The 27,613-nt window shown below is 38.4% G+C and overlaps 1 protein-coding gene across 1 annotated transcript in view; it reads left to right on the top strand.

Annotated features, from left to right (window-relative positions):
- Positions 1–27,243, top strand: part of niban2a (niban apoptosis regulator 2a) — a 36,761-nt gene extending 9,518 nt beyond the window's left edge. Inside the window, exons 2-14 of the mRNA XM_077232727.1 lie at positions 2,101–2,231; positions 4,327–4,455; positions 4,678–4,783; positions 5,923–6,090; positions 15,746–15,861; positions 18,934–19,038; positions 19,490–19,652; positions 21,978–22,165; positions 22,253–22,408; positions 22,900–23,013; positions 23,152–23,259; positions 23,870–23,981; positions 24,966–27,243. Of these exons, the coding sequence (XP_077088842.1) occupies positions 2,101–2,231; positions 4,327–4,455; positions 4,678–4,783; positions 5,923–6,090; positions 15,746–15,861; positions 18,934–19,038; positions 19,490–19,652; positions 21,978–22,165; positions 22,253–22,408; positions 22,900–23,013; positions 23,152–23,259; positions 23,870–23,981; positions 24,966–25,885 (2,516 nt within the window). The 3' untranslated portion in view covers positions 25,886–27,243. The remainder of the gene's footprint in view (positions 1–2,100; positions 2,232–4,326; positions 4,456–4,677; positions 4,784–5,922; positions 6,091–15,745; positions 15,862–18,933; positions 19,039–19,489; positions 19,653–21,977; positions 22,166–22,252; positions 22,409–22,899; positions 23,014–23,151; positions 23,260–23,869; positions 23,982–24,965) is intronic.
- Positions 27,244–27,613: the final 370 nt, after the last annotated feature.

The raw sequence follows: 27,613 nt of genomic DNA, 5'->3' as shown, positions 1-27,613 counted from the left end.
CCAAAAATCCATATCGGTCGGGCTCTATTGCCGACCCCTGCACTATACAGTATATTTATTCAAAGGGGTCATATAATGCCATTTTTGTACAAGTTAATATGAATCTTTAGGGTCTAAATGAAAACTTTGTAATATACTTTTATTATAAATTATCATTAGTATTATAAGAGAACACAAATTTTACCTGGTCAAAAACAGCACTGTTTTCAGCACGCCGTTTCAGTGCATATGCCTTTAAATGATAATGAGCTTTGCTCCTCCGCCCCTCTGTTCTGTGAGGCGTTTTGACACGTGTTGCCTTGACAACAGTTGAGCGTATATTTTGGAACAAGAATGTCAGCGGGAGTCTCTGAGGACACATCTGTGCAACCATACCAATTTGAACCAGAGTCGGACGGAGGTTAATTCTTCTGGAGGTTCAGCAGTAACACAAATAGTTGGTACCGATTCTTTTTTCAGGACCAGCTTCTTAGCAAAACCAGATTTACACTGACCCTCGTTTAGAAAGCAGTCTGGTGAGAAATGATTAGCGCAAACATAAAAGCGTTTACATAGATCGTTGGGAATATTCCCTTCAAAAATAAAACTCTGCCACTGCGTCTTCAACGGTTCGAATTTAGGAACCCCAAAATGACTGCTGTGTTCCTTATTACAGCCAAGAACAGAACACCACAATTGCTTAGACGCCATTCTGCTCCAGCGTATCAACAATGGCGGACTACGATGACCGCTCGAGATCGCTCAGGGGGGGGGGTCTGTGTTGAAACGCTGCTGGCAATTAACAATCGTGGGAGGGGCGTCCGATTTAGTGACGTCACAAAATCGAACAGCTCAATTTGAGGCAGGGTAAAACCAGTGGCGGCTGGTGAAATATCTGAGGTAGGGCTGTGTCATATTCTGTCGATTTCAATAGTCTGGAAACATGGGAGTCTTTTAGTGTAGTGGCTTCGAGGTTGTGGAATGCTCTTCCTCAAGACATCCGTCCAACATCCACCCTTCTCTCCTTCAAAAACACATTTGATCTGATTCAGTATATTACTCTTCAGCTCACAGTCTGTAAATTAAACATTGTTATTGATATGCTGTTTGTTTGAATCCCCTTTTGTTTGTATCTTTAACCTAACTTTGTAAGTGACCTCTGTATATTAGGCGCGCGCAGTTTGGGGCGCTAAAAGAATCGCCCATAGCTGACCTGATTGGAGCTCGCTGATTGGCTACAGATTATGTCAAACATTTATATCTTAAATCAGCAATTGGCTAAACTGCTCCAGAGACCCGCCTTTCTGGGGCGATTTCTCCAGAGCTGATCACGTACACAGAGCTGGAGGGGATGTGTAGAAAAAACAGACGTTTTGAATTTCTATCATATTTTTCACATATACTGGGTGCATTTAATATCTCAAACACACAAATATCGACAATTTGTATATATTATTTATTTATGTATTTACATGTATTTTATTTCTGTATGTGGCTCATAAACTGTGGTCTGGCGCATTGGGGGGGGGCGGTGCCCTAGCGCCCTCTATTGGCCAGCCGCCCCTGTGGAAAACGTATAAGGAGATTAAAACAAAAACACTGGATGGATTTTTATCATTATATGATGGTTGTGTACGGGCACTGCCAACACACATTTCAGTACAATCAACTTTTAAAAGTGCATGTACCATTATATGACCCCTTTAAATAAATTGCAGTCTTTTGTGGTTTAATAATAGCATATGGCGATAATATAATTTCTATTTGAACACCCACTCGCTCTACTCACTCACTCACACTGTTGGCTAATGATGTGTGGTTCTAGTTCTAGTCTATCAAGAATCTTTGGATCAAGTTACACTCTGTGTGTGTTTGCCTCTTTGTTGTTATCTTGCCTAATTGCTATTGGGAACAATTCAAAACTAAAAGACTAAACTAACTCAACAGGTTTATAACATTTTGTGATTTGATTTTTAAATGTTTATACCATTTCACTCAAAGTAACCTCCAACAAATGTAACATGCAATGCAGTAAACTTTGGAGTTGTAAGGTGATCATTTCTTTCCTCTGCTGCGGTCCTGCTTAAAATTTAACGTTCCTGTGTGTCTGTTCCAACCTAGCCCGCACCAGTGACGTGATGAGAGAGTTTGGGAGGTTTTACGAGCAGCAGTACGCAGTGGCTTTGTTCAACAGTGTGCGCTTTGAGATTGAAGGAGGAGGGAATATCCAGACACAACTACTACATAGAAAGGTAAAGCTCCTCATATTTCCATGAATTTCACCTTTACATCCCAGAACGAAAATGAAATGGCAAAGAAATGCCCACCCCAGGCAAGAAATAAGCCTCCTTGCTTTTTCTTCCTTTTTTGTTGTTGTGCCATTTCCCTCCTAATTTGGAAGGTTCTCTGTGGTCTTTCTTATTGACATGGAGTCGGTAAAGAGGAAGTGGAACAAATTTCACACAAGTTAAATAACTTTAACAAAGACCTGAATAGCACACGCACAAAAAGCACATAAAGACTTCAGTCGCCATTCCACCAACTGATGAATCGTAGGATCTTGGTTAGTTCTGATTTTCTCATGCTCCTTTTCAATCACATTTGTACTGGTGCTGGTGCCAACCCACATTTCCACTGACTTGAGTGATGAATAATAAATATTGGCATAACTAATAACATAACCGGCTCACAAATGAACTTTGGGCATTACTGTCTTTGTTTCTGAGTTTTAATTTTGGGAAAAAGGAATGAATTGTTGATGCAACTGTCAAGAGCATATCAATCAGTTCTAATAAGTAGTAATATTAGTAATTATATATTTTATTAAGATAGACAGGAGAAACATAAATGTGGCTGGAGCTTTTGTCCAACACATGGGAATGAGGTGTCCATAAATGATTATGTATTGCCCACTTGGGCATTCCCAGTGTAGACTATTTAGTTATTGTTTTGAAAACTTTACTTGTTTTGGATGTTATCCCTCTCTCCTGGCCTCAGACCTGCTGATCTCAAACCAGAAACAATTAGCATCAAAGGAGCCTAAACCAGCTTTTCTTCAGTGGAAAAATGCATCCAATAGTTTCTGATCAGACACTGGCTACTTTAACAAGCAATCAAATAATCCATTAGTAATCGGATTGACATCTCAGTCGGACTGAAAAGCCTTCATGTAAACCTCTTAATTGATCCAATTGAGCTCGATCTGAATTAAATTTCTTTCAGATTGAAAGGGGTGATTTATTCCTTTTCTAATCCGATCGAGAGATTGCGCGTGTGCAATGACTTAGAAATGGGATAATGAGGTATGATGTGCGGAACGAGCTGCAGTTGTTCAATAAAAGAAATGTCAAATGACTTTTTGACTGTTGTTCTAGAATTCTCCTACCCCTTGATCGCCTGTGAAGTGAAGTCCCATCAGTCCTCACTTCATACTCTCATCCACAGACACTTTGTTTGGGTGCAGGAAGGGGCGTTTTTACTGTTTGATAAATAGAAGCAGCATGGCATAACGGTTCATGTGCTCGTCGTTACCTAATCAGGACCCGAAATGGATAAATATTAAGTCTGCTCTTCAAAACAAAGAAAAAAGCAATGTAGGAGAATAGCACAAACAGCGGGAAACTCTGACATGCACACACACTGCACGAATGTACAAATATTCTTATTAGAAAATTGTGGCATATTAACACATCATTCATGTAAACACTACATGTAAACAGCCATTGTCAGTTTGAATTGGGCTTGAGAGATGATCTTGCGAAGAAAATGAGCCCCCCGGTTATCTTTACTAATCTGGAGACCACAAAGAAAGGAAAATGTTCACAATTGAAGTCCCCTACCTCTCCAAATATCAATTGTCCATGATGTCATTTAATCTCAACGCAACACAGAAATCGAGACTACAGCCAAGAAAAAAACTTCTCAGGAACGGTGCACAATAATTTTTGAAGTCCGTCAATTGTTATGAGCCAAGACAGCTGGACTTGAAAATATTTGTCTGTATTTTTGGGGATTTTGTTTCAGATTAACCATGTTTCGAAGGCATGTTCACTCCAGTGGTAAATTCGGCATCCATTAGCAGAAAGCTGTGGTTTTGATTGTAGACATAACACAACCTTGAATGCCTTTTATGTACCAATTGCTCTGCCCATTTCTTATTTTAGGCTGAATCACTGAGATCAATGTTATATAAACACATCTTAAGCTGGCCTTTTTGTTATTCCAGACTGTTGGGAGTGTTTCATGTTGGTCTTCTAAACATCATTCATTGTATTGTTTAGTCATGCTTTCATCTAGTACAATGATTTTGATTCACATTCAGTAAAAATGTGTTTGTTCCCACCACAGGACCCTCTGAAGAACAAGTCCATCTTCTCCGGAGGTCTGTTTCAGTATCTGGAAGAAAGCAAGAAATGGAGGAGTCGCTTTTTGTACGTGGGCGACTCTTACAACATCGGCTTGTATGAGAGCAAAGTGGTGAGTGGAAACCGCTGATTGTGGTTGTTTTTTTTGTTTTTTTATATTCACCACAAACACACCCAGCTCAGATAATTAAACGTAAACAAAAGAAAAATGACCTGAATGTTAATCTTGCATTATTGGACCTCACTTAAATTGCATTGCTGTTAGTGGACATCAGGTACTGTATGTCATTTCCCCAGTTGCAGATGGATTCTGAAAAGTCTGTTTTCTCTACAGGCACATGATCGAGGTCTACACTCCAAAGGGGTCATTAACTGTGCCGGGTACAGAGCCCTAACCTCTATGGAGGAGTACCTGGGGCTTCTCAACAATAGCCTGAGTGGTGAGAAATGAATTATTATGATAAATAAATAACATGATACAAAAAAAAAATTGTTTAGAAAATCCTATTGGAATCCTAAAAGATTCTTATTGGAATATAGTAAAAAATTATTTTAAATAAGTCCAAGTAGGGTCTAAAAATTAAATTATATACATTAGGAGGAAAAAAAAAGTAATTACAAAATTTTATCTAGAATTTTTTTTACCACATTACTTATGCATAATGCATATAAAGGTATTAATAATGTGTTACAATGCAATGTTTCATATCTAGATAATTCTATAATAAGAATTCTAAGATAATTTTAGATAATGCATTAAGATTTGCACATTCCTTGTTACATCTGAAATAGTTTGTCATGTTTTCATGTAAAGGTTTAACAAGAATTAGATAAATTAAGCATAGCGTCAGTTCTGGCAGTTCATGTTAGTCAAGCTCGTATCAGCTGACACTCTACTGATCCACGTCTACCTATAGGAATACGACGCCTATCACTGTATACATAAGCTCCTTCAGTATTATCAGTAGCTATCGTGTTTTATCATGAGCGAATTACCACCCTCCTCTCGCCAGTCAGTATGGCATTCTGATTCCCCTTGAATCAGAATAAATTCTTGAATTATGTTGTACTTTAAAATCTTGAATTAATGATATCTACAATACATTCATGTTGGTTCTGTTTACCCTAAGGGAGGTTATTGCTGTTCTCCCTGCTCTTATTCATGCTAGGCTGTATGGGAGTTCTTGCCCAGAACATAACCATACCGCCAGTCCAAACTGTATCCAATTGTGAATCGTATTTGACGATAGTGGTCTTGACAGAAGTAATATAACTGTGGTTACAGATATTCATGAGACCATAAAATGCTTCATAAGGTGCATAAGGCATAATTAAATGCATTCATTTTTTATATGCATTAATAATTTTAGAATGCAGTAAATGTAAAGGCTTTAGGTGAAGTGTTACAGAAAGTTCTTATTTGATCTCATAATATAATATGCATCATAATATGAATCATTTTATTTATGTATGGACAAGTTAAATTGCAGAATGAGTTTTCTGATTAGACTATACTTCTCTATACAGAGTATTCAGTGTAATTTGTGTTCATCTTCTTGTATTGTGTCTGTTGTTTTAGATACAAAGGCCAAAGTGGCAAGTGCCCCATTTCTGAAGTGCCCCACACAGTTTCCCCTCATCCTGTGGCATCCATATGCCCGCCATCACTACTTCTGCGTGATGACAGAGAAAGAACAGAAGAAGTGGCATGCCGTCTTCCAGGACTGTGTGAGACACACCAACAACGGTGAGTCACTATCACAAACAATGACAAAACAAAGAAGTCCTGCTGTTTTATAAAATTTTAAATGCGTGTTTCTGTCAGTGTATCTGCTTTGCTGAGTTTAAAAAGATTTATCTTATCTACTTTACTCATATCACATTTACAGGAACTGATGGTTCTTGTGGTGTTTTGTGTGCATTAAAATGCACATTGTTATGAGAATGTTTCTGTAGTTTGACGGGGAGGAAATTAAAAATGCTGTGTAGTCGGTTGTTTCTGATTTACTTTACTACAACAAGATTTGACTGTCTTTCCTTCCTGTTAATCAAACGTAATCTATAGAGTTTCTAGATAAATATTTAAAGAAATCCCTGAATGCATTTTGTAATAATTCATAGTATTATATTTCCTTCAGCTCCACCCTCACAAAACTTCTGGCTCATTGTCATATTTTAAATCACACAACAGGGTGTGTGTCTGTGTTTGTGCGGGGAGGGGGGGGGGAGGTTGTCACAGGTTGAAATGTTGAATGCCTTTGGAATTACTTTAAGGTGTGGAGGATGTTCCTGTTGTAATTAACTGATGTTAAATATCCCATGAAGAACTTTGAATAATAATAATAATTATTATTATTTTTACTTATTTTTTTATTCATCAATGATCTGATATTAGCCCCATTCACACATATAGTCTTTACTGGTAAGAGATCATGTGTGAACAGGACCTTTTCAAATATACCGGTAAATTGGTTCAGGCAATTTATCAGTGAGCGAAGTTGTAAATTACAGGTATATGTGTGAATGCGGAATGACGATTACCAGTATTTTGCACGTACCAGGTCAGAACGCGCTAATTTAAGTGATTTAGGCCAATCAGAAGCCGTTGAAAGAGCAATTGCTCTGGGCCATTCATAAAATAACGCAGATGACACATTTACTCAGCACTGTTTACAAACGTCTTCAAATTGGAGTGATCACGAAAACTAAAGCTCTTCTGCTCATCAGGGTGGATGAAGAGATTTATCAACAACAGTTAGTTCACGCATATGATAAAATAACTAGCCTTCTTGAGGAATAAGGCTTAAACTTCCGGTTAATTACATCACAGAGTTTAACAGTATTTTGGAACTAATGTGTGAATGGTCTGCTACCGGTTAAAAGCCAGAACGCTGTTGCTTGTGGGAACGACACATTTTTTTAATTTTCCCGTTAGTGTCGTTCTGGCAATTTTATGGTAACTTACTGGGATTGCTGTGTGGAAGGGGAATTTCTAGAATTATTTTTTAGAAATTCAGTAACTAAACGGTTTAACCAAGTCAACTTAAATAGAAGGTAGGACTTTGTTTTTATGACTAACATTCCAAAGTTTGGGTTCAGTAAGATGTATTTTTTTAAACATAATATTTTTATTCAGCAGGATGCATTAAATTGATCAGAAATGACAGTTAAGATATTAGTAATGTTTCAAAAGTTTACTCTTTCAAATAAATGCTGTTCTTTTAAACATTCTATTCATCAAAGAATACTGAAAAAAAATGTATCCATATTTCCACAAAATAAAATGAGGAGAATGATAATGAGGAGAAGAAATTTTTCTTGAGAACCAAATCAGCATATTAGAATTATTTCAGAAGGATCATGTGACACTGAAGACTGGAGTAAATTTAGCTTTTAGCAATTTAGCTTTGTCATCACAGCAATAAATGACCATTTAAAATGTATTAGAATATAAAACAGAATATAATTTCACAATATTATGGTCTGTTTTTACTGTATATTTGATTTTATAAATGCAGCCTTGCTGAGCTAAAGAGACTTCTTTTAAAAAAAACATTTTTAAATGTAGTAATTAATAATTTGTTACTTTTTATATAGCGCTTTTCTGAGTACTCAAGCGCTTTTCATATGGAAGGGGGAATCTCCTCAACCACCACCAAGGTTATTTAGATTATTTAAAAAAAATTCCTACAGCTGCATAATTTTTAAATCAAAAATGTTAAGTATCTAAAGAATCTCACACTGTAGACGGTGCAAAACTAATAAAATTGTGCAATTTAAGATAACGGCCAATAAACAAAAGTTGCTGAGCAGCATAGCTCCAACATGTTGCCAGTCATTGACTTCTAACTGAATATCCTCTGACCAAATGTCAACACCTTCCCATAAAGCCCTGAGGTAGATCAGAGGCACTCTCAGTTGGGCTTGTCTAGACATGGCAGCAAATTACTAGCTTTGTGGATTACAAATGATTCAAAACCAGATACCATACAATTTACGCAGATCTATAACATCAGATACCTCTTGGTATCTCACTGGGATGTGACGAGAGACTGCTGAATATGATTTAGTGGTGTGTCTAATAAACCGTAAATGTGCATTGCTCATGGCCTGACCTGAAGAGGCATATTCGAATCACAAAAGTTTTCTTGCATTCCTTCACACTTGTCTGTCCACTTTGAGGAAACCCAGGCCTTCCTGCTCTCCTCAGTCAGAGATTGATCTTGTTAACTTGATTTTTGAATAATGAGTTTCAAGTTATTAATTTGCCAGGGGCAGCGACCTTCCTGCTGCATTACCTGCAGAAATAATGCAAACCATTTACTTCCATATGGTAAAAATTTTCAAGTTTGTGACAAACGGGAGATTTTCTTTTTTTGTTGTTGTTGATTTGAGCTGATTCTGAAAAGTAGTTTGTTTTAAATTAAAAAGCTAGTTTAACCTTGGTTTTTAAAATGGTAATGCTTCTATTATTATTTTTATGCATTTCAATTAAACTGTACTATTGGCTTTAGATAACTGAATTGTGTAAATGTATAATAGCCTAAAACAATAGCCGTTTTGATGGTCTGCACAGCTTACATCTATCAAAATCAAATAACTTGCTTCACCTATGCTTTTGATTTATGCTGCCCTTATTTTCCTATACTTTTTTAATGAAATGAGGAATGTTGACTCATCTTCAAGAGGAAGTTTTGTTCCTCAGCCTGTTTCACATATTGATTTAAAACTAACATGTAACTAGGGACTTCATCCCAGATCAATATGTGTGGCAAACATATGAGATCTCTAGCTTGCCTCCAGGCTTTTTAAAATCTTAAGGTGAGGTACAGCGCCTGACTCGGTATCAGGCCAAAACAGACCGTCATTAGTGCTAGAAGTTACACAGTGACATAATTTGCATTTAAGGCAGCAAGGGAAGGGCTCTGCAAAATCGCTGAGGCCTGCCTGAAGCCGAGGGCAAAGATGACTTGAGGTAGTTGCTCTGCAAATGTGAGAATGCTGCTCTGTTTTGTCTGAGGGGTTACCAGAGGGCAGAGATCAACCACATGCAAAGCTGTGGTGTTACAGCAGGTGCTCAATATGCTTGGGTTTTATTGCAGCAATTGACAAAATCCAGGTGAATTATACTCTATCTCGCATACACCAAGGCCTTTCATAGAGCTAAGATAAAGTAAACTACAGATGCACACTATTTTAGCTATCAGAATTTGAACTAGGGCGGTTTATGATCCCAATACATGTTTAAGTTGATCTGTCTAACCTTCTGAAATGGGACAAAAAATAATGGAAAGCTTACACCATTGGTGATTCAGTGCAAAATTTGCATTCTGAACATTTTTGTTTATCTAGTAGTTGTATTCTAGTCATTGTTCTGACAGTCTGTGGTGGTTGTTAGTCACTTGTTTTGTTGTAGTCATACTTGTCTCATTGGCAACTTGGACAGTTGGTAATCCATCATATCATCACACCCATTATGACATCATAGTATGGAGACCCATGACAGAAAGAAAACAAACAGGTTTTTAAAATTGAAGTAGAAGAGAATTTCGGTTTCATATAAGGAGTTGTTGACACTGTTGACAGTGCAAAGGACAGTTATTAAATTTTAGCTGAATTCAAAGTGTGCCGTTTGATTGTGTATTGCATCTAAGTAATAGGCACCCTTTGACCATCTGTTTTGTTAATGCCCACATGTGAACCTGAAGAGCAGTGACTTGGATATGATGCTTCCAATATATGCGAAGCTAATTCTGGCATTTCTGCTGTAATTATGACAATGCTGCTTATTTTCTGACTGTGAAGTAATATTATTTTAGTTTGTGTATTGTTTTTTTTAGTATTTTTATTTAAATAATGTATTATAAAGTTTGCTGATGAACCACTGTCCTAAGGTGATGTACTCTTGTGCAAAAAACAATGGTAATTTAGTTTTGCATGAACGTTTTCTACTCTCACTTTCATTCTACTCTCACTTTCATTTAATTAAAAAAAACTATGCACATCCGTGTAGAGAAATGTTTTTTTCTCTTATTTCTATCTATAACCTCACTGTACAGAAACTTGTCCTGCCCAGTAAAGGTGAGTAGGTGTCCTGGTGTAAAAATGTGGGCAATCATACACTCACCTAAAGGATTATAAGGAACACCTGTTCAATTTCTCATTAATGCAATTATCTAATCAACCAATCACATGGCAGTCGCTTCAATGCATTTAGGGGTGTGGTCCTGGTCAAGACAATCTCCTGAACTCCAAACTGAATGTCAGAATGGGAAAGAAAGGTGATTAAGCAATTTTGAGCGTGGCATGGTTGTTGGTGCCAGACGGGCCGGTCTGAGTATTTCACAATCTACTCAGTTACTGGGATTTTCACGCACAACCATTTCTAGGGTTTACAAAGAATGGTGTGAAAAGGGAAAAACATCCAGTATGTGGCAGTCCTGTGGGCGAAAATGCCTTGTTGATGCTAGAGGTCAGAGGAGAATGGGCCGACTGATTCAAGCTGATAGAAGAGCAACTTTGACTGAAATAACCACTCGTTACAACCGAGGTATGCAGCAAAGCATTTGTGAAGCCACAACACACACAACCTTGAGGCGGATAGGCTACAACAGCAGAAAACCCCACCGGGTAACACTCATCTCCACTACAAATAGGAAAAAGAGGCTAAAATTTGCAAGAGCTCACCAAAATTGGACAGTTGAAGACTGGAAAAATGTTGCCTGGTCTGATGAGTCTCTACCATCTGAATGTCTCAACAGAAATAGTCAGAATTTGGCGTAAACAGAATGAGAACATGGATCCATCATGCCTTGTTACCACTGTGCAGGCTGGTGGTGATGGTGTAATGGTGTGGGGGATGTTTTCTTGGCACACTTTAAGCCCCTTAGTGCCAATTGGGCATCGTTTAAATGCCACAGCCTACCTGAGCATTGTTTCTGACCATGTCCATCCCTTTATGGCCACCATATACCAATCCTCTGATGGCTACTTCCAGCAGGATAATGCACCATGTCACAAAGCTTGAATCATTTCAAATTGGTTTCTTGAACATGACAATGAGTTCACTGTACTAAAATGGCCCCCACAGTCACCAGATCTCAACCCAATAGAGCATCTTTGGGATGTGGTGGAACGGGAGCTTCGTGCACTGGTTGTGCATCCCATAAATCTCCATCAACTGCAAGATGATATCCTATCAATATGGGCCAACATTTCTAAAGAATGCTTTCAGCACCTTGTTGAATCAATGCCACGTAGAATTAAGGCAGTTCTGAACGCGAAGGGGGTCAAACACAGTATTAGTATGGTGTTCTTAATAATCCTTTAGGTGAGTGTATATTAATCACAACTATTTTTTATTTTTTTTGCTTGGTTTCAATGGGCTTTTTTTCCTGGGGTGGAAGTTTTACATTCTGAAAGTTAGTTTTTCATAGTACTTTTTTTTTTTTATGTTTTACTAGTACATTAGTTTATTTTTATTTTAAGATTTAGAAAATTTGATGTACACATTGTATGGCCCCTTTAAACTGATTTAGTTATAAATATAGATGTATGCATCTATGAGCTTATACTGAAACCAAAAGTGTGTGTATGTATGTGTGTATATATATATATATATATATATATATATATATATATATATATATATAGGGAATTTTAATATAATAGTAGTCAATATTTATATTTTGTAAAAAACAATCTATGGTGGGATTATTTCTTTTTGCTTCCTAAAGATTTAGAAATAAATGTGATTTAAAAGCTAATGTTGTCGTTGGGTTTTCATTATTGATTCAGAGAAGAAACATTTCTTTTGAAACTTGTGTAGTTCTTGTGCTTTTGACCCAAATAAGAAATGCTCCAGTGAACGAAACCATAATGGTTAGCGCGCGCTCATGCAACCCTGGGAACCAGCCATCCCAGGAGTCTCGGCTAACCACTGTGCAGTCCCGTGCCAGAGGAAGCCCATGCTAACCTCTACCATATGTACTATTTTTGCTCAAGACTCTTGCATTGAGTTTCTCAGGCCTGCCAGCTCACTGGAGAAAATGAGAGCTGGCAGCTCTTTTTACTCTCTCACTCACACACACACACTGACACTCTCACACTGACACTCTCACACACACTGACACTCTCACACACACTGACACTCTCACACACACTGACACTCTCACACACACTGACACTCTCACACACACTGACACTCTCACACACACTGACACTCTCACACACAACTCTCACACACACTGACACTCTCACACACACTGACACTCTCACACACACTGACACTCTCACACACTGACACTCTCACACACACTGACACTCTCACACACACCGACACTCTCACACACACCGACACTCTCACACACACCGACACTCTCACACACACCGACACTCTCACACACACCGACACTCTCACACACACCGACACTCTCACACACACCGACACTCTCACACACACCGACACTCTCACACACACACACCGACACACTCACACACACACACCGACACACTCACACACACACACCGACACACTCACACACACACACCGACACACTCACTCACACACACCGACACACTCACTCACACACACCGACACACTCACTCACACACACCGACACACTCACTCACACACACCGACACACTCACTCACACACACCGACACACTCACTCACACACACCGACACACTCACTCACACACACCGACACACTCACTCACACACACCGACACACTCACTCACACACACCGACACACTCACTCACACACACCGACACACTCACTCACACACACCGACACACTCACTCACACACACCGACACACTCACTCACACACACCGACACACACTCACTCACACACACCGACACACACTCACTCACACACACCGACACACACTCACTCACACACACCGACACACACTCACTCACACACACCGACACACACTCACTCACACACACCGACACACACTCACTCACACACACCGACACACACTCACTCACACACACCGACACACACTCACTCACACACACCGACACACACTCACTCACACACACCGACACACACTCACTCACACACACCGACACACACTCACTCACACACACCGACACACACTCACTCACACACACCGACACACACTCACTCACACACACCGACACACACTCACTCACACACACCGACACACACTCACTCACACACACCGACACACACTCACTCACACACACCGACACACACTCACTCACACACACCGACACACACTCACTCACACACACCGACACACACTCACTCACACACACCGACACACACTCACTCACACACACCGACACACACTCACTCACACACACCGACACACACTCACTCACACACACCGACACACACTCTCAAATCACTGTTGGTAATATTACCAGTGGATGTTCGGGGACGAGGGTGCTTGATACAGATTTTGGGGTTATTTTGTTTTATCGAGCCCAGAACTCTAGATGAGTTTGTCAGCAGTCTGTTAGGAGAAAGTCCCTAGTGTTTTCACATGGGGCTTATGCCAAGAACAGCTAGTTATTTTCTACTTTCCTCCATTTTGTGTCTGTCTCTGTGAAAAAGAACGCTGAGTGGATTTCCTGTTCCTGATAAACTGTTACACTCCTTCCCTCCATCTCTCACTGCTGACTTCCTGTCTTTGTGTCGGCCAATTTGAATCTCACTGCAGCACACACACATTTCACATCATCAGCTCCTGTCTTGTGAGTGTTTGTGCAGCTTGACATTGCTTATGTCCATCTGTGTTTGTCTTTCCTTGTGTAACTTTATTGATCACACACACTTCCTGCTGGCATCAGGAAAGAAACTCTAAAAGGTTATCAATGTCCCAAAAGACTCAAATCTCCCCAAATAACAGCTGTTCAGATTGACTTTTAGTATCAGCGAGAGAGCGTGACTGGCGCTGTTTGATTGTTATCTACATGGCAAATTGGGTTCCTTTCAGCAGCTCTGATGCACAGCGTTTACGTAAATGTTCCTACATGGAGCAGTCCATGTATTCACTTCAGTACCATATAATTATATCATCATATAAGTGTTTTTTCAAAAAGCCTTGTCACGTTAGGTCTTTGTGGGGTTCTCTGCTTAAGTAGTGATAGCTGTAGTTTCCAGACTCTTATTAAATGTCGAGGTCTTCCAAGTAAAGATGAGGTCTTTTTAGTGGAGGTCCTTTCCTTGAGCACAACTCATTCTTAATATAGTAATTCATTCCTCTTCATTGCTGTACCCACTTAATGGTGTATTTGGAGTGATTTATTGCTGGTCCAAGTTGGTCTACCATTTTTCACCAGCTTGGACCAGCAAAAAAACTCAAAAGCCGGTTGATTTTACCATATGCTTGTTTTATTGGTGCAAATGGTCCCCTGTAAAAACACTTTAATAATACTGCACAATTTTATTATTGACCTTTATCTCTCCCCTGCCCCCCCCCCCCCCCCCCCCCCTTAAATTAGCTATTTTTATTAGGTTATTACAATCAAAAATAATGTAAAATACCAGTACAAACAATGTTTACAAACATAATAATAATAATGCTAGTTCACCTTGCAGTAGCCTAATTTAACGGTTGCCTTTTTAGGGACAAAAAGGCCTATAAAATAAACAAATTATAGTGGCATTCATTACAAAGAACATTTGTTTTAAAGCCTAATCAAATTTATTTAAAGTGTAACTGAATCTGGCATTGGGCTCCTCTCTCATTCGGCACAAATCCAAATATTTCCATATTCGCATGTATTTTGATACTAAACTATTATTTATTATATAAACAAGGCTTTGTACTTTTCTTTGTGGCCCAATATCCACGTAAAACCGCATACTTCACTCGCACAAAAAAATGTTTTTGGAATAACACCAGTGTGACGATAAGGCGGTGGTCACGCTGATCTGTGCGGCCTACATATTAAACAATAGACAATTTAAATCGAGCTGAATACTTTTTTCGATGTTTGGTTGACTTTTCTTAATAGCAGAAACAACTTAAAATACCCTGACATTTATGGTCATACAGACAAGAGTAAGACATCATTAGTAACTGCGTCTCTTTTTTTTTTTAGTACATTCAAAAATGACAAAACGTTTTTCATTTGTAAAAAAAGAAAACAGAGACTGAGACGGAAGAAGCTCATCCTGATTGTGAACTGGAGCGCATCACAAAAATGAACCGAAACTCCGCGTAAAGCCTATTTGTAGCACGAACATGAGAAATATGTCTTCAAAAACAGTCTGAAAAAAAATATGGTAGCCAAGCAAATTTTTACATGGACCCCCCTGGATATTGGTCATGGACCCCACTTTGAGAAACGCTGGCATAAACCATGTGAATTTAACAGGGAGTTGATCTGTAACATGTCATGTTTCTTGACCTCTCTAGGACTGTCAGAAGAGTCCAAGGTATCGACACCGGCTTTCACGGATGCCCTACGGCTCTACAGACAGGCCAAGGGTCACTACGGCACCTGGGACTTGATGTGTGGAAACCAAGCACAGGTTAGTGAAGGTCATTTATGTTTGGAGCATCTGACAGCTGTCACAAGTAAACATCCTTCATAGAAAAAGAGAATACTTTCCCTATAAAAGGCATTGTTCTAATGATGGTTTCATTTCATACTGCAACTTGTCTGGCTTTATTGGCCAGGTTTGTGCAAACAAGGAATTTTACTCTGGTAATCTTTGCTCTCAAAGTACAACACTCACTTAACATATAAAGAATAAAAACATAAAGGACAAAAAGAATATAAACATAAAGGGCAGAAAGAAATATAAGACGTGTTCATCTCGCTATTATCAAAACTTAGTTAGCTAGTCGGTACGTTGGAAAAACAATAAACAAGGCTGCTACCACCTATACACGTCACTACCGAGAATGCATTGAGACGTAAATAACTATGGCGGCCTACGAGTGTATTTCTGCTTTTTTTTATTTTTATAAAAACAAACATTTGGAGTGTTGGAGTGTTTGTATCACCTTTTTATAGATGACGCCCACGTTAATCTTATAAGGCCAACATGCCACACTAGTTGGGGTTCCCTTTAAGGTGCTGTGTAGTGGACCTCAGACACTCTCTTTGACTCATGGGAATAAGAATGGACGAGAAATCAGATCCTCCCTGGAAAAGAACGACAGAGCAGAGGAAAGAGGAGACAGAGTTTATCCCTGAGCACTTCTGTTTTTCTTGGATCATTGGGATTGAGTTCCCTCTGAATGTCCTCAATCTTGGCTTTATGTGTCCCAGACAGGTGGGAGGGCACCCAAACTTGTGTGGCTGACACTCTCAAAGTAACTATATTTCACAGAACTTTGGCAATGAAGAATCTAGGTCAAAAAACATGTCTACCTGCTAAAGGTGGTCATTGTATTTCAAAGTCGTCTACTAGTCCTAACCAGCCATGTCTACCAGGTTAAACTTGTAATGAAGCTCTAGACCAACTAATTACCATAAATGATCAACCTAGACCTGATGGAAGTTGGTTTGAAGTGGTTTCTAGCTGATGTTCGTTTGAGCTGAGCTTTTTTTTTAAAAGTAAATTTACAAGTGGATTTTATATATATATATATATATATATATATATATATATATATATATATATATATATATATATATATATATATATATATATATATATATATATATATATATATATATATATATATATTAGACCTAACCTCCATGTACTTAATACGTTCGTTAATGTGAGCGGACCAAGTTTTTGAATAAGTATTGAATGTTACTGATCATATGTTAATGTGCTAATATTTGTGACATCATAACATCTTTCTGAATTACCCATCTCTCCCTGCCAAACTGTTTATATTTTGGCATGTATTTGTATAAATGTTTTCCATCTTTCTGTCTGACCCGAAGGCCAATTTTAAAAGACTGACTTGTCATGATATAGCTTAAAAAGAGCTAGACTGATCACTCTGTATTTAAGATCGCTTAAAAAGAGCTAGACTGATCACTCTGTATTTAAGATCGCTACTGTTTTGGAGCAGCACAAACCCTCAATGTCTAAACCACAGAGCAGAGAGACAGCTGAGAATGTGTCATTAGAGGGGTGAGTTATGATCAGGTCTGTGTGGTTTATCCTGCTGTCTCATTTTAGTCATAATATGCTGGAAATAACATTTAGTTTCTAATAGATTGACATTCCTAAATCTAACTCTTTCTTACTTGCGTGCACAGATTTAAATGAAATGCAAACAGGCAGTCATTAAAATTATTGGGTTCGGGTTGCCCTTACTCTCTCACTCTCTCGCACACATGCACCTTCCTAAGAAATTGTTTGTTTTGGACTTTAAATGTTATGTTTTGCTCCCTGCCAGAACACACCCAGGAAATGTTTCCTATGAATGAGCTGTTTGTGTGTATAAACTCAATTAATGCCTCTGTTCTTACACTTTTAACCAGGGAAAAGTGCTATGAGTTCCAAATAAAGAAGGTATTGACATTTGGTGTGTGCCAGAGACATGGTCAATCCTCCTCATCCCGCCCTCAACAGTGATACAGGGCGTCACGGTCAGCTTTGACGTGACTCCATGCTGGAAACGGCTGCGTGGTCTGTTATTACTGCTGGGTGTGGGCTGTCTATTTTTTTGTTTTTCTGTGAGGGGTCTGCAGGGTGTTACTGCCCACCTGGCCCCTGCGTTACCATGGAAACAGGGCAAGTCGAGGGGGTGAAAGCCATTCTGTACTATTTACCATTGGATGAAATTCTAAGATCATGGATCTAAGAAGGACCTGAAATGCCATTCACATAAACCTCAAACACTTAAAGTTATTGATACCAGTTTGTTCAGCCAAGTCTTAAATTAGCCAATTATATTGTTGCAGCTAATGCTTAAGTTAAATTACTCTCATATAGCGATTACTCGCATATAAAATTGCACATCTCTAGGTCACATTAATGTGTATGGTGTGGGCGGATGCTTCACAGGTGACCAGCTAATAAATGCCAGTCATTTGCTTCACACCATCACCAACAAGTCAGAAAGAAGCCCCTTTCTACTGACCACTTGACCCCTTCCTCTCTCTCTCTCTCTCTCTCTCATTATCAAACACATTGGTTGATATCAGGCAACATGAAGGTGTGAGCTAATCCTAATATTTACAGTAAACGTGTCAGTTTTATCATAAATAATATGCCACAAACATATCTCATCCCTAAAAACACACATGAAAAGACTCATACACACAGACACGTTTCCCCACATCAAAGGTTGTTCCTGTTCTGTCAGTCATTGCATGCACTGCATTGAGCATAAACAAAGCAGCCATCTGTGATGGGCGTCTATGTTATGGGTATGAACCTTTAAGAATTATTCACTTGACATTGTAGCCTTCAGTCTGCAGTCTGTGATGGCATGGTTACCGAATATATGCATGCAAAACTACAAAGCTGTTGGTATAAAGTTAATGATGCCCTCGTAGCTGTCTGATTGGTTTCTAAAGCAGTATTCAAATTTTGTCATGCCATCATTAAGTAAACGGTAGTTCCAGTTGCTGTGTAACCACTAGTTTTCAAAGGCTTTTTCTCATTCACATCTGTTTGTGTTTCTAGATTCTTGCTAACCTGGTGATGGAGACTTTGCACCCTGAACTGAGGAATTTGATCGTACCTCGGCTAAAAGGAAAACTACAACAGAGACAGAAGGACTGGATGCTGGTCGGTTCTCATATGTAAATTGTAAAGCTGTAAAAAATGAATCTTATCATTTACACAAATATATGCAAAGCAATTTCATAATTGTATCATACTTTCTTGGCAATCGATAATGCATATATTAGTTTATAATGGATATAAAAAAATAATGCCATTTCAGGCTATAGAGAAGTATAAATTGGTGTTAGGGTTCACATTGAGGCTCAACAGTTAAAAAAGGCCCCAAAAAAGTTATTAGTGTTTAAATAAATCTAATATGCGCCAAACATGTAAGACCTAAAAATAAATACTTGTGATCATGTATGAATGTATGTTTAAAAAAAAGACAACGGCACTTTTGTCACTGTATTAAGAAAACTTAAGGAATGATTGTATGGATGTGTATATTTACTGCAGTTTGATTGAGGTTTGTTTATCATCTGTTTGTTTATCATCTGTTTGTTTACCCTGTCAGATCTCAGATGCAGTATACAGGCAGGTGTTGTCACAGACACAAACTCAACACGAAGCTCTGGTTCAGGTTTGTGAGGTGGAGCACCCCCGTCTGGACGCTGCTCTACGCACGGATATGGACCAAATCATCACGTCCAAAGAGCATGTTTCCGGAAAGATCCGCGGTAAGAGCTGAACCAAGCTGCCTAATATGTGGAAATCAGTAGCGTTCCCGCTAGGGGACACTCACTCATTCACTGGCTCGCTCGCTCGCAAAAATGAGAGGGAGCATATTGCCTGATGCATGACAAATAATATCTTTTTTTTTAAAAAGCTCAATAGGACCCTCTTTTTTACATTTTCAACATCTTTAGTGTGTAATATTGCTTTTTAAGCATAAAATTGGTCTGCAAAGTTACAAAGCATAAATTCTTCTCTAAGGGGAGTTATTCTCTATATCAGTACTGTTTCTGAACTCTCTGAAACTCCTCAATTGTAGTCTTGAGTTTTTTTCCAGGAACATGCACATCACAAAATTTGTCATTAAAAAATTCCCACCCAAGACATGGGTAAAAAAAAAAAGAAAAAAAGAAGAAACAAGGCCTGGTTGTTAGTTTTGTGTGTGAACTCATGGTTATGGTAAAGGGTGTTACATTTTCTGCTCGAAGTGGTTGACCAATGTGTTGGGGGTAACTCATTACAAGTAACTTGAGTTACGTAATCAGATTACTTTTTCAAGTAACTTAAGGAACGCATTACTTTTTAAATTTACAACAAAATATTTAAGCTACTTTTTTAAATAAGTAACGCTAGTTACTTTTTCACATTTATTGACTGTCAGACTCCTGTCCCCATGTTGAGAGCGCACAAAACACCTTCTCACTTCATCATGTTCACACAGAAATAGTTATTTTAGTTCGACTAAATGTGAACATGCATTTACTCATCTCACTTGCACGAAAACATTCAGTAATCCTCAAAATGAATAAAAAAATGCAATCTCAAAATGTTATGCTAAACTTTTATAATTAAAGTATATTTGTGTAATTTAATATAGGTATGCATTTAATCTCACTTTATTAACCAATGTCTTTGCTGCTGACCCCCATTTAATGATCTAATTCAACCATACTAATAAGCAAAAATTTCTTTAGATTAGATTTAGAAATACGAGTGTTGAACTTCCTTCTGTATCCTATTGTTCTTAAACCTTTCAGCTATACTGCCATTCTGGATTAGTTTGAGCTTCGTCCTCTACTGTACAGGTGTAAATATGCATTCCTTCAGCCTGAGGCTTATTCATTTCACTTTTGGTGTGAAAAAGTAAAATGTAACGCATTACTTTTCATAAAAAGCAATTAACCCAATTTGTTACTTTTTGGGGGAGTAACGCAATATTGTAATGCATTTTAAAAGGTAATTTCCCCCAACACTGTTCTAGCCGACCAATTCGAGCATATTGTACTTTTCGGAAGGAAGGGCTTCTTAGAGACAGGAACTAAACGGTGTTACTGGCAGAGTGGGAAGAGAGCTGTGAATATGTAGGTTTACTATAGGAAAGCTAAAATGTGATTTAAAATGGTGATTGATCACGGCGAATGGCTCTGTGTGACCCCCGAAGTTTAGATGTCAAGTTGGTTACCCGTCATAAAACTTCTCAACATGCAGCCTGCCTCAGATTGCTTTTGATCAATGCACAAACTATAAGAACAGTTTAACGCTATTTTTACCTAAATTTGGATTAGGTGGGCAAGACTAATGTCCTATGTCATTTTGCCTATGTCAAAATCCGGCCTTGTGCTGCAATAATGTTTTTGAACATGGAAGAATCTGAGACTTTCACGCTCGAATATGATCCCTCTGTCATTGGAATTCCGTTTCACACAGCTTAGTTCAACTATAACCTAAAACCGTCCTGCCATAATGTAGGTTTGGCAAGAGTACAACATTTTTCTTGTCATTTGTGGCTGGGACTGTGTTCCACCGAAAACACCCGTAGCACATTTCAAATAACATAAAAACATGCTATCGAGATCATTTTGCTTGAGTTTCTCATAATCTAAATGATTATAAACACGGTCCATCTGTGTGTTTGTGGTGCCACCTTTATTCTTACTGAATAATAGAGGTTGTTTTGACATTCAGGACAGGTGCTTTCCCACAATCACCTGTTCACAGATACCAGGGCCCTTTATGTGGCCTAGAGTCATCGTCTTCAGCTTTTATAATTGAGCTTTTTCTATAGTGTTCTTTGTTTTGGCACATCATTTGCAAAGTGAGACATACCATAATTAAGCATAAAAGTTCCTTGTAGATCAGTATGTCTCTCAAACAAGCACGTGAATTTCACATGTGCACCGAATATTTCACATGCAAATTTAAAGCTTATTAAACTAGTAGTTAAACTAAAATGCACAAATTTAACATGCACGCATGAATTTTGTTTCATGTGATTTTTACCACTTAAGGGAAGTTCTAGTGTGCTAATATTTGTCTCTTTTATTTTAAAGCATCGGTGTCACCCCGTGTTGAACAGCTAGTGAGGAGCAAGGTTCAGCCCTACATCCACTCCATCCTAGAGGCCCTCATGGAGCCCACAAGCAGAGGATTCTCAGAAGTGAGGGACATCCTGTTCCGTGAGCTGGTGGAGATCAGCAAGAACTCAATGAACGATGGCAGCAGCGAGAAACTGGGAGAGGTGAGACAAGACATTGATTAACAACATTAGCCTATGCACTTTAAGGATTAGTTAACCCCAAAACCTCTCTCCATGCTCATTGCCTAGCATATGGACAAGATCTCCATGTTGGCCTTCCATCCGGTGAAGATGCAGAGTTGCTATGAGAAGATGGAGACTTTGAACCTGGAAGGCCTCCAGCAGAGATGTGACGTGTCCAGCCCTTCTGTGTTCATTCAGAGAGCTCAGATCCTCATGAGACAGGTCTCTTTCCTTAGACCCACACTGTTCATTGTCATTGTCAAATTACTCTTGAATATCCTTAATCCATTTAAGATGCAGTTTATTGTTGATGAGCTCCACCCTGAGGTCAAATCTGTTATTGCAGGTCTATTGGCGATTGAGACTTTACTGACATTCAAATGAAAGTATACAATAGATCAAATAGGTATATGATAAAACGGCATATTTCTTTGGTATGATCAATGTCAATGATCTTACCATGTTCCATCCCAATCCGTCCTTCCCTCTATCCCAATCAAATCTTGGTATAGTATCCCATGGCCATCTGGGTATTATATGCATGCAGAAAATATTCTTACTGTACTTGGTACTTTGACTACATTTAGAATAACAACTTACATGCAGTGGAAATGGCAATTGTCCATGATAATTAGATTATCATAAACTTTGGTGGTTTATTTGTAAAATGATGTCACCCCTCCTTCCTAAAATTCCTCTATTTGTGGATGTAGCAAATGGATGATGCAGTGCACACATTTGAGCAGTTGGTCCATCAGAGTCTCGAGGGCAACAGCAGGGAGGACCTCTGCAAGACAGTCCAGCGCTGCCAGGACCGAGTACTCAAAGTAAGTGCAATGGTTGGGTCTCTAAAGCTAAAACGGGTTTTGTTTGCACAGCTCCTGGATTCTTGCTGTTATTAGACATCCTTTTTTTTTTTTTTAAAGACCTGCTTCATTTTAATTCTGTTTGTTCATGACCCGCAGAAATATGACTATGACAGCAGCACAGTGAGGAAGAAGTTCTTCAGAGAGGCTTTGCTTCAAATCATCATACCATACATGCTGAAACAGCTCTCCCCGTCCTGTTCGACGGTTGGTTCAATGAAATGGCCTGTTAACATACACACATGAAATTAGTCTCATGTGATTTGTTTCAACTGTGCCAGTTGGGAGTGCCATTGTTCTGTATCTTTTTTTTATGGATTTTAATGCTTACAAACAAGTTTTTTTTTTTGTCCTACTATTCCAGTTTTTTTATATTTCTTAGTGGCCATTAGCCCACCTAGAGTCAGATGTTAATATGGGCTCAGGTAAAAAATGTCACTAAAAAATAAATGTAATTTCTTTTCAGATATTAAAAATGTGGGGACAAATAAATTTATTAATATTTGTTACCAGTTAATTTATTCATTTGGATTTTTTTTACTATAATGTATTAATTAGGATTTTTTTTTACTATAATTTATTAATTTATCTTGTTACTACTGCTAGCAGTAGTATTTGTAACCAGGTTATTATTATTATTCAGTAAAATTAGTTGATTGTTGCTCTATAGGTTTTATAGGTAATAACCTAATAATTTAGAATTTATTGAAATGAATTGATAAATAGTATTTTTTTCCCATATAAAGCACATCAAAACATATTTTTCCTGATTTTATGTGAAATATTCATGTTTTTTTTCTCTTTCTTTGACATCTAGGAATTGCCTAAGTTCAAGGAGCTCATCTTTGAGGACTTTTCTAGATTCATCCTAGTAGAGAACATTTTTGAGGAATTGGTCCTGCAGTCAGTCTCCAAGGACATCATGATGGGTGAGTGTCATTATTAGTTTTCTTTGCGTTTGAGAGTTCATTTACATCAGGTGACAATAGCAGGTGCACAAAGTTCAAAATTACGCTTTTTCAAGAAATCACGGCCTACTTCACCTTTCCACAAGGAGGCACCTGAGGCTTCCCATTTCCAGGACACACCTGTTTGCATCACTAGACTCTAGTAGTGAGACTTCCACGACACAAATTGACACCATCCCAAATGATTTTATCTCATAACAGCAGAACAACTTAACCATAAATAATTTTTACCATACTCAGCTATCTATGGTCATACAGATAAGAGTAAGACATTGTTCGAAAGGATATTTTTATTTGTGTAGACTCACAATAAAAAACAAAACATTGTGCTTTTGTAAAATAAAGAAAACAAACAGAATGCTGCTTTCTGCCATCCTGGTTTCTTTTCCGTGAAGTTAGTGGAGCTCGTCACAAAAATGAATCGAAACCCGCCGTATAGGCGATTAGCAAGCTCTTGTGTGCCATCTGAACTCTTGTTTTTGGTTGGTGCTTAGATCCTCTCTTTTTTTCTGTTGTGGTGGTTTGCAAACACCTTTGCGTTACCGTGTGCGCCCCCTTCTGGATTGGAGTGTGGATCGCCTGTGACTGACTGTATTCGTCGTCTAATTGTATGCACCAGCCGTGATGTCCGTACCATGATGGTTCTGGATGAAAACATGCACCTAATATTTACATTTAATCATTTAGCAGACGCTTTTATCCAAAGCGGCTTGCATATTGTTGCCCTATTGTGGGTTTGATTTGCTTCTATTGCTCTCCTAATTTGTAAGTCTTGTGAGTAGTCCCAGTTAGTCCAGTACATGTACCAAGGTTTGTTTTATTTTTTTATAAATAGATATAATAGTAAATGTTCGTATTAATGAGTCAATATACAGCACAACTTCCGTACCTTACTGCTTAAAAATAGTTTTAATGTGTTTTCATTCATTCCTTTTAATTTTGCAGCTGTGAAAGAAGCTGCGGTCCAGCGAAGGCACAACCTATACAGAGACAGCATGGTACTGACCAACAGTGACCTCAACCTGCACCTGCTAGGAGAGAACACCATCGACTGGGCTGGCCATTTCGAAGGCGCAAAAGGGGAGAGGCAAGGAGGCGAAGTGGCCAACAGGAAACGCAAACAAATAGTCTCCATGATCCAACTGGACGGCATGCCTTTTCTTTATGAGTCCTGCCAGGAAGTACCGGGAGTGGACGGCATCCCAGAGGAGAACGAAGGGCAGGTGGGACAAGATCTTGCAACAGAAAAGTCTTTGAGCCCAGTGGAGCACGTGCCCATCGAGAAAGGACCAGATTCTCCAGACAGCATCAATCAGATCCGAGACCTCATAAACCCTGTGCTGGAATTTGTCAACCCTGCCGAAAAAGATGACTCTCAATTGACCAACGGGATGTTTCCTTTGGAAGAGGGTGATGAGGTGAAGCACATCACCTCAGTAATGGAGACCGTGCCAAGAGAGTCGCCAAAAAAAGTTGACAAATTAGATACGACGAGCAGTGAACAGACTTTAGAAGAGCAGCAGCGTTCATCCGCAATTGAGAGCGCCATTCATCAGATCGAGATCGCCATCCAGGATGAACCCAGCGATCACCTGAGCGAAGGCGCCATTGACTCTGATGGGGAATTCGCTCAAACCTCTACCAACTGTAGCCCTCATCGCCATGATGACAGTGGGTTTCAGTCTCCAGCCAATGAGAATGTAGAAGAAGTAGAGCCACAGCCAGTCACTGATGACGAGGTGGTGGACACAGAGCTGGTGATGTTAACTCTGGTGGAGGGAGTGAAAACTTGCATTGATTTAGATATCAAAGCATCAGAAAAGATACCGGAAATTGAAACCACAGCAGATAGAGGCTTGCTTTGAGTGAGATTTACATGAAAACATTTTTTTTTATAAACAACGTGTTTGCTTGTTTTCCATCAGCAACACTTATGGTTGATATTTCAGCCTAGTTGGCGTTAATTTTATTTAGTTTTATTTTAAATTCGTTATTTTATTTTCTAATCTTGCAGTTAAATTTAGACATTTTGGGGATGTTTATCTACGTGATGTGTGTGTATATATACATATATTGAATATTCTCATATACACAGATTTATGACCTAGTGTGCCTTTTATTTTATGTAACTCATGACTCCCACACAAATTATGTGGCAGAGGTTTAAAAAAACGGACCGTCATTATCTCGAATAGTTCCATTTCATGTACCTGTGCTCACTTAGACTGTGGTTTGATTGTGGGTGACGTAAACCAGCATACGTTCACCCCTTGACATCTGGGGGGTTTATATTATCCCAAATGTAGACTTCACCCAACTGTACTTCTATGTACAGCTGAGTGATCTGGCAAATTAGACGTGTTGAAAACTACAGTAATATTTTAAAGGGGCCATCTGAAGTTGTTTTGTTTTTTTCTGTTGACTGTGGAATATATTCAAACACTAATAAATGTATGAATGCAGCATAATTAAGCACTTATGCAATAACTATGCAAATGAATTCAAATAAATTAAAGCTTGCTTTTTAATGCTTCTAGTGATTACTTTGTGGTTTAGAACCTATTCAAAGGTTTATTAACATTGAGACGTGCCTATATATTGTGCTCACAGACATGCTGTGACCCAGATTCATAGTCCAGCACATCCTCCACCTGTTTACGCATGTTATGGAGGACGGAAACACCATTACTGAGTTGCAGATAGAGCTCTGAGCTTCATGTCAATGAAATGAATCTTTTGCAATGACTTCAATCCTAAGGATTGAAGTAAGTTTAGAACAAAAGTCAGTTCACATCTTAGGTTTAGTTCACTAGGGTTTTTCCCCCGATAGTTTCCACAAAGCTATTATATGATATAACATTTTACAGTCATTTAAAACCTTGAAATGTCTTCGGGAAGGAGTGGAACCCCCAGTGCAGTTGTTGAAATGCATGTATGTGAGGAATTCTGTAATGGGATGTCAATGGGACGGCTGGGCAAAGGTCTATTCTGACTCTGGGATTTTCTTGTTTTTACTGGAATCACAAAATGGTTAATCATTCTTTACTTGACATATTTATGTTTTCTGTCTATTTATCTAAACGAAGCAACATTTTAGCACCACACAAATATTTCACTAGTTATCTTCTGTTATTTATTTTAAAAGTGCGCTCATTGTGATGTTTTCTACGCCTTCCATTCCTTGGATAAATAAGTGGATAAATAAATTACTATTATTTTGAAATGCCGTCCATGTTGTGAAAATTGATTTATCATATAATGTACACTACAATTCAAAAGTTTGGTCATTTTTTTGTGTGTGAAAATTAATACTTTTAGCAAGGATGCATGAAATAGTTGAAACGTGACACTTTTACATTATCAAAAAACCTTTCTATTTCAAATAAAAAGTGTATATATATACACAAGTCTTTCTATATATTAATTTAATTTTGAACTACCTTCACCTTCTATATGAAAATATTTTGTGATAATCTAAAAAATAAATTGTTCTATTTAGGGCTGTGCAACAATTAATTGCATCCAAAATTAAAGTTTGTTTACATAATATATTTGTGTGTACTGTATATTTATTGTATATATTATGGTATAAT

Source organism: Siphateles boraxobius, unplaced genomic scaffold, assembly GCF_051911475.1.
Source record: "Siphateles boraxobius isolate OS27281-9 unplaced genomic scaffold, OSU_SipBor_1 18, whole genome shotgun sequence".
Classification (NCBI taxonomy): Eukaryota; Metazoa; Chordata; class Actinopteri; order Cypriniformes; family Leuciscidae; genus Siphateles; species Siphateles boraxobius.
This window is presented reverse-complemented; position numbering and strand designations above follow the sequence as displayed.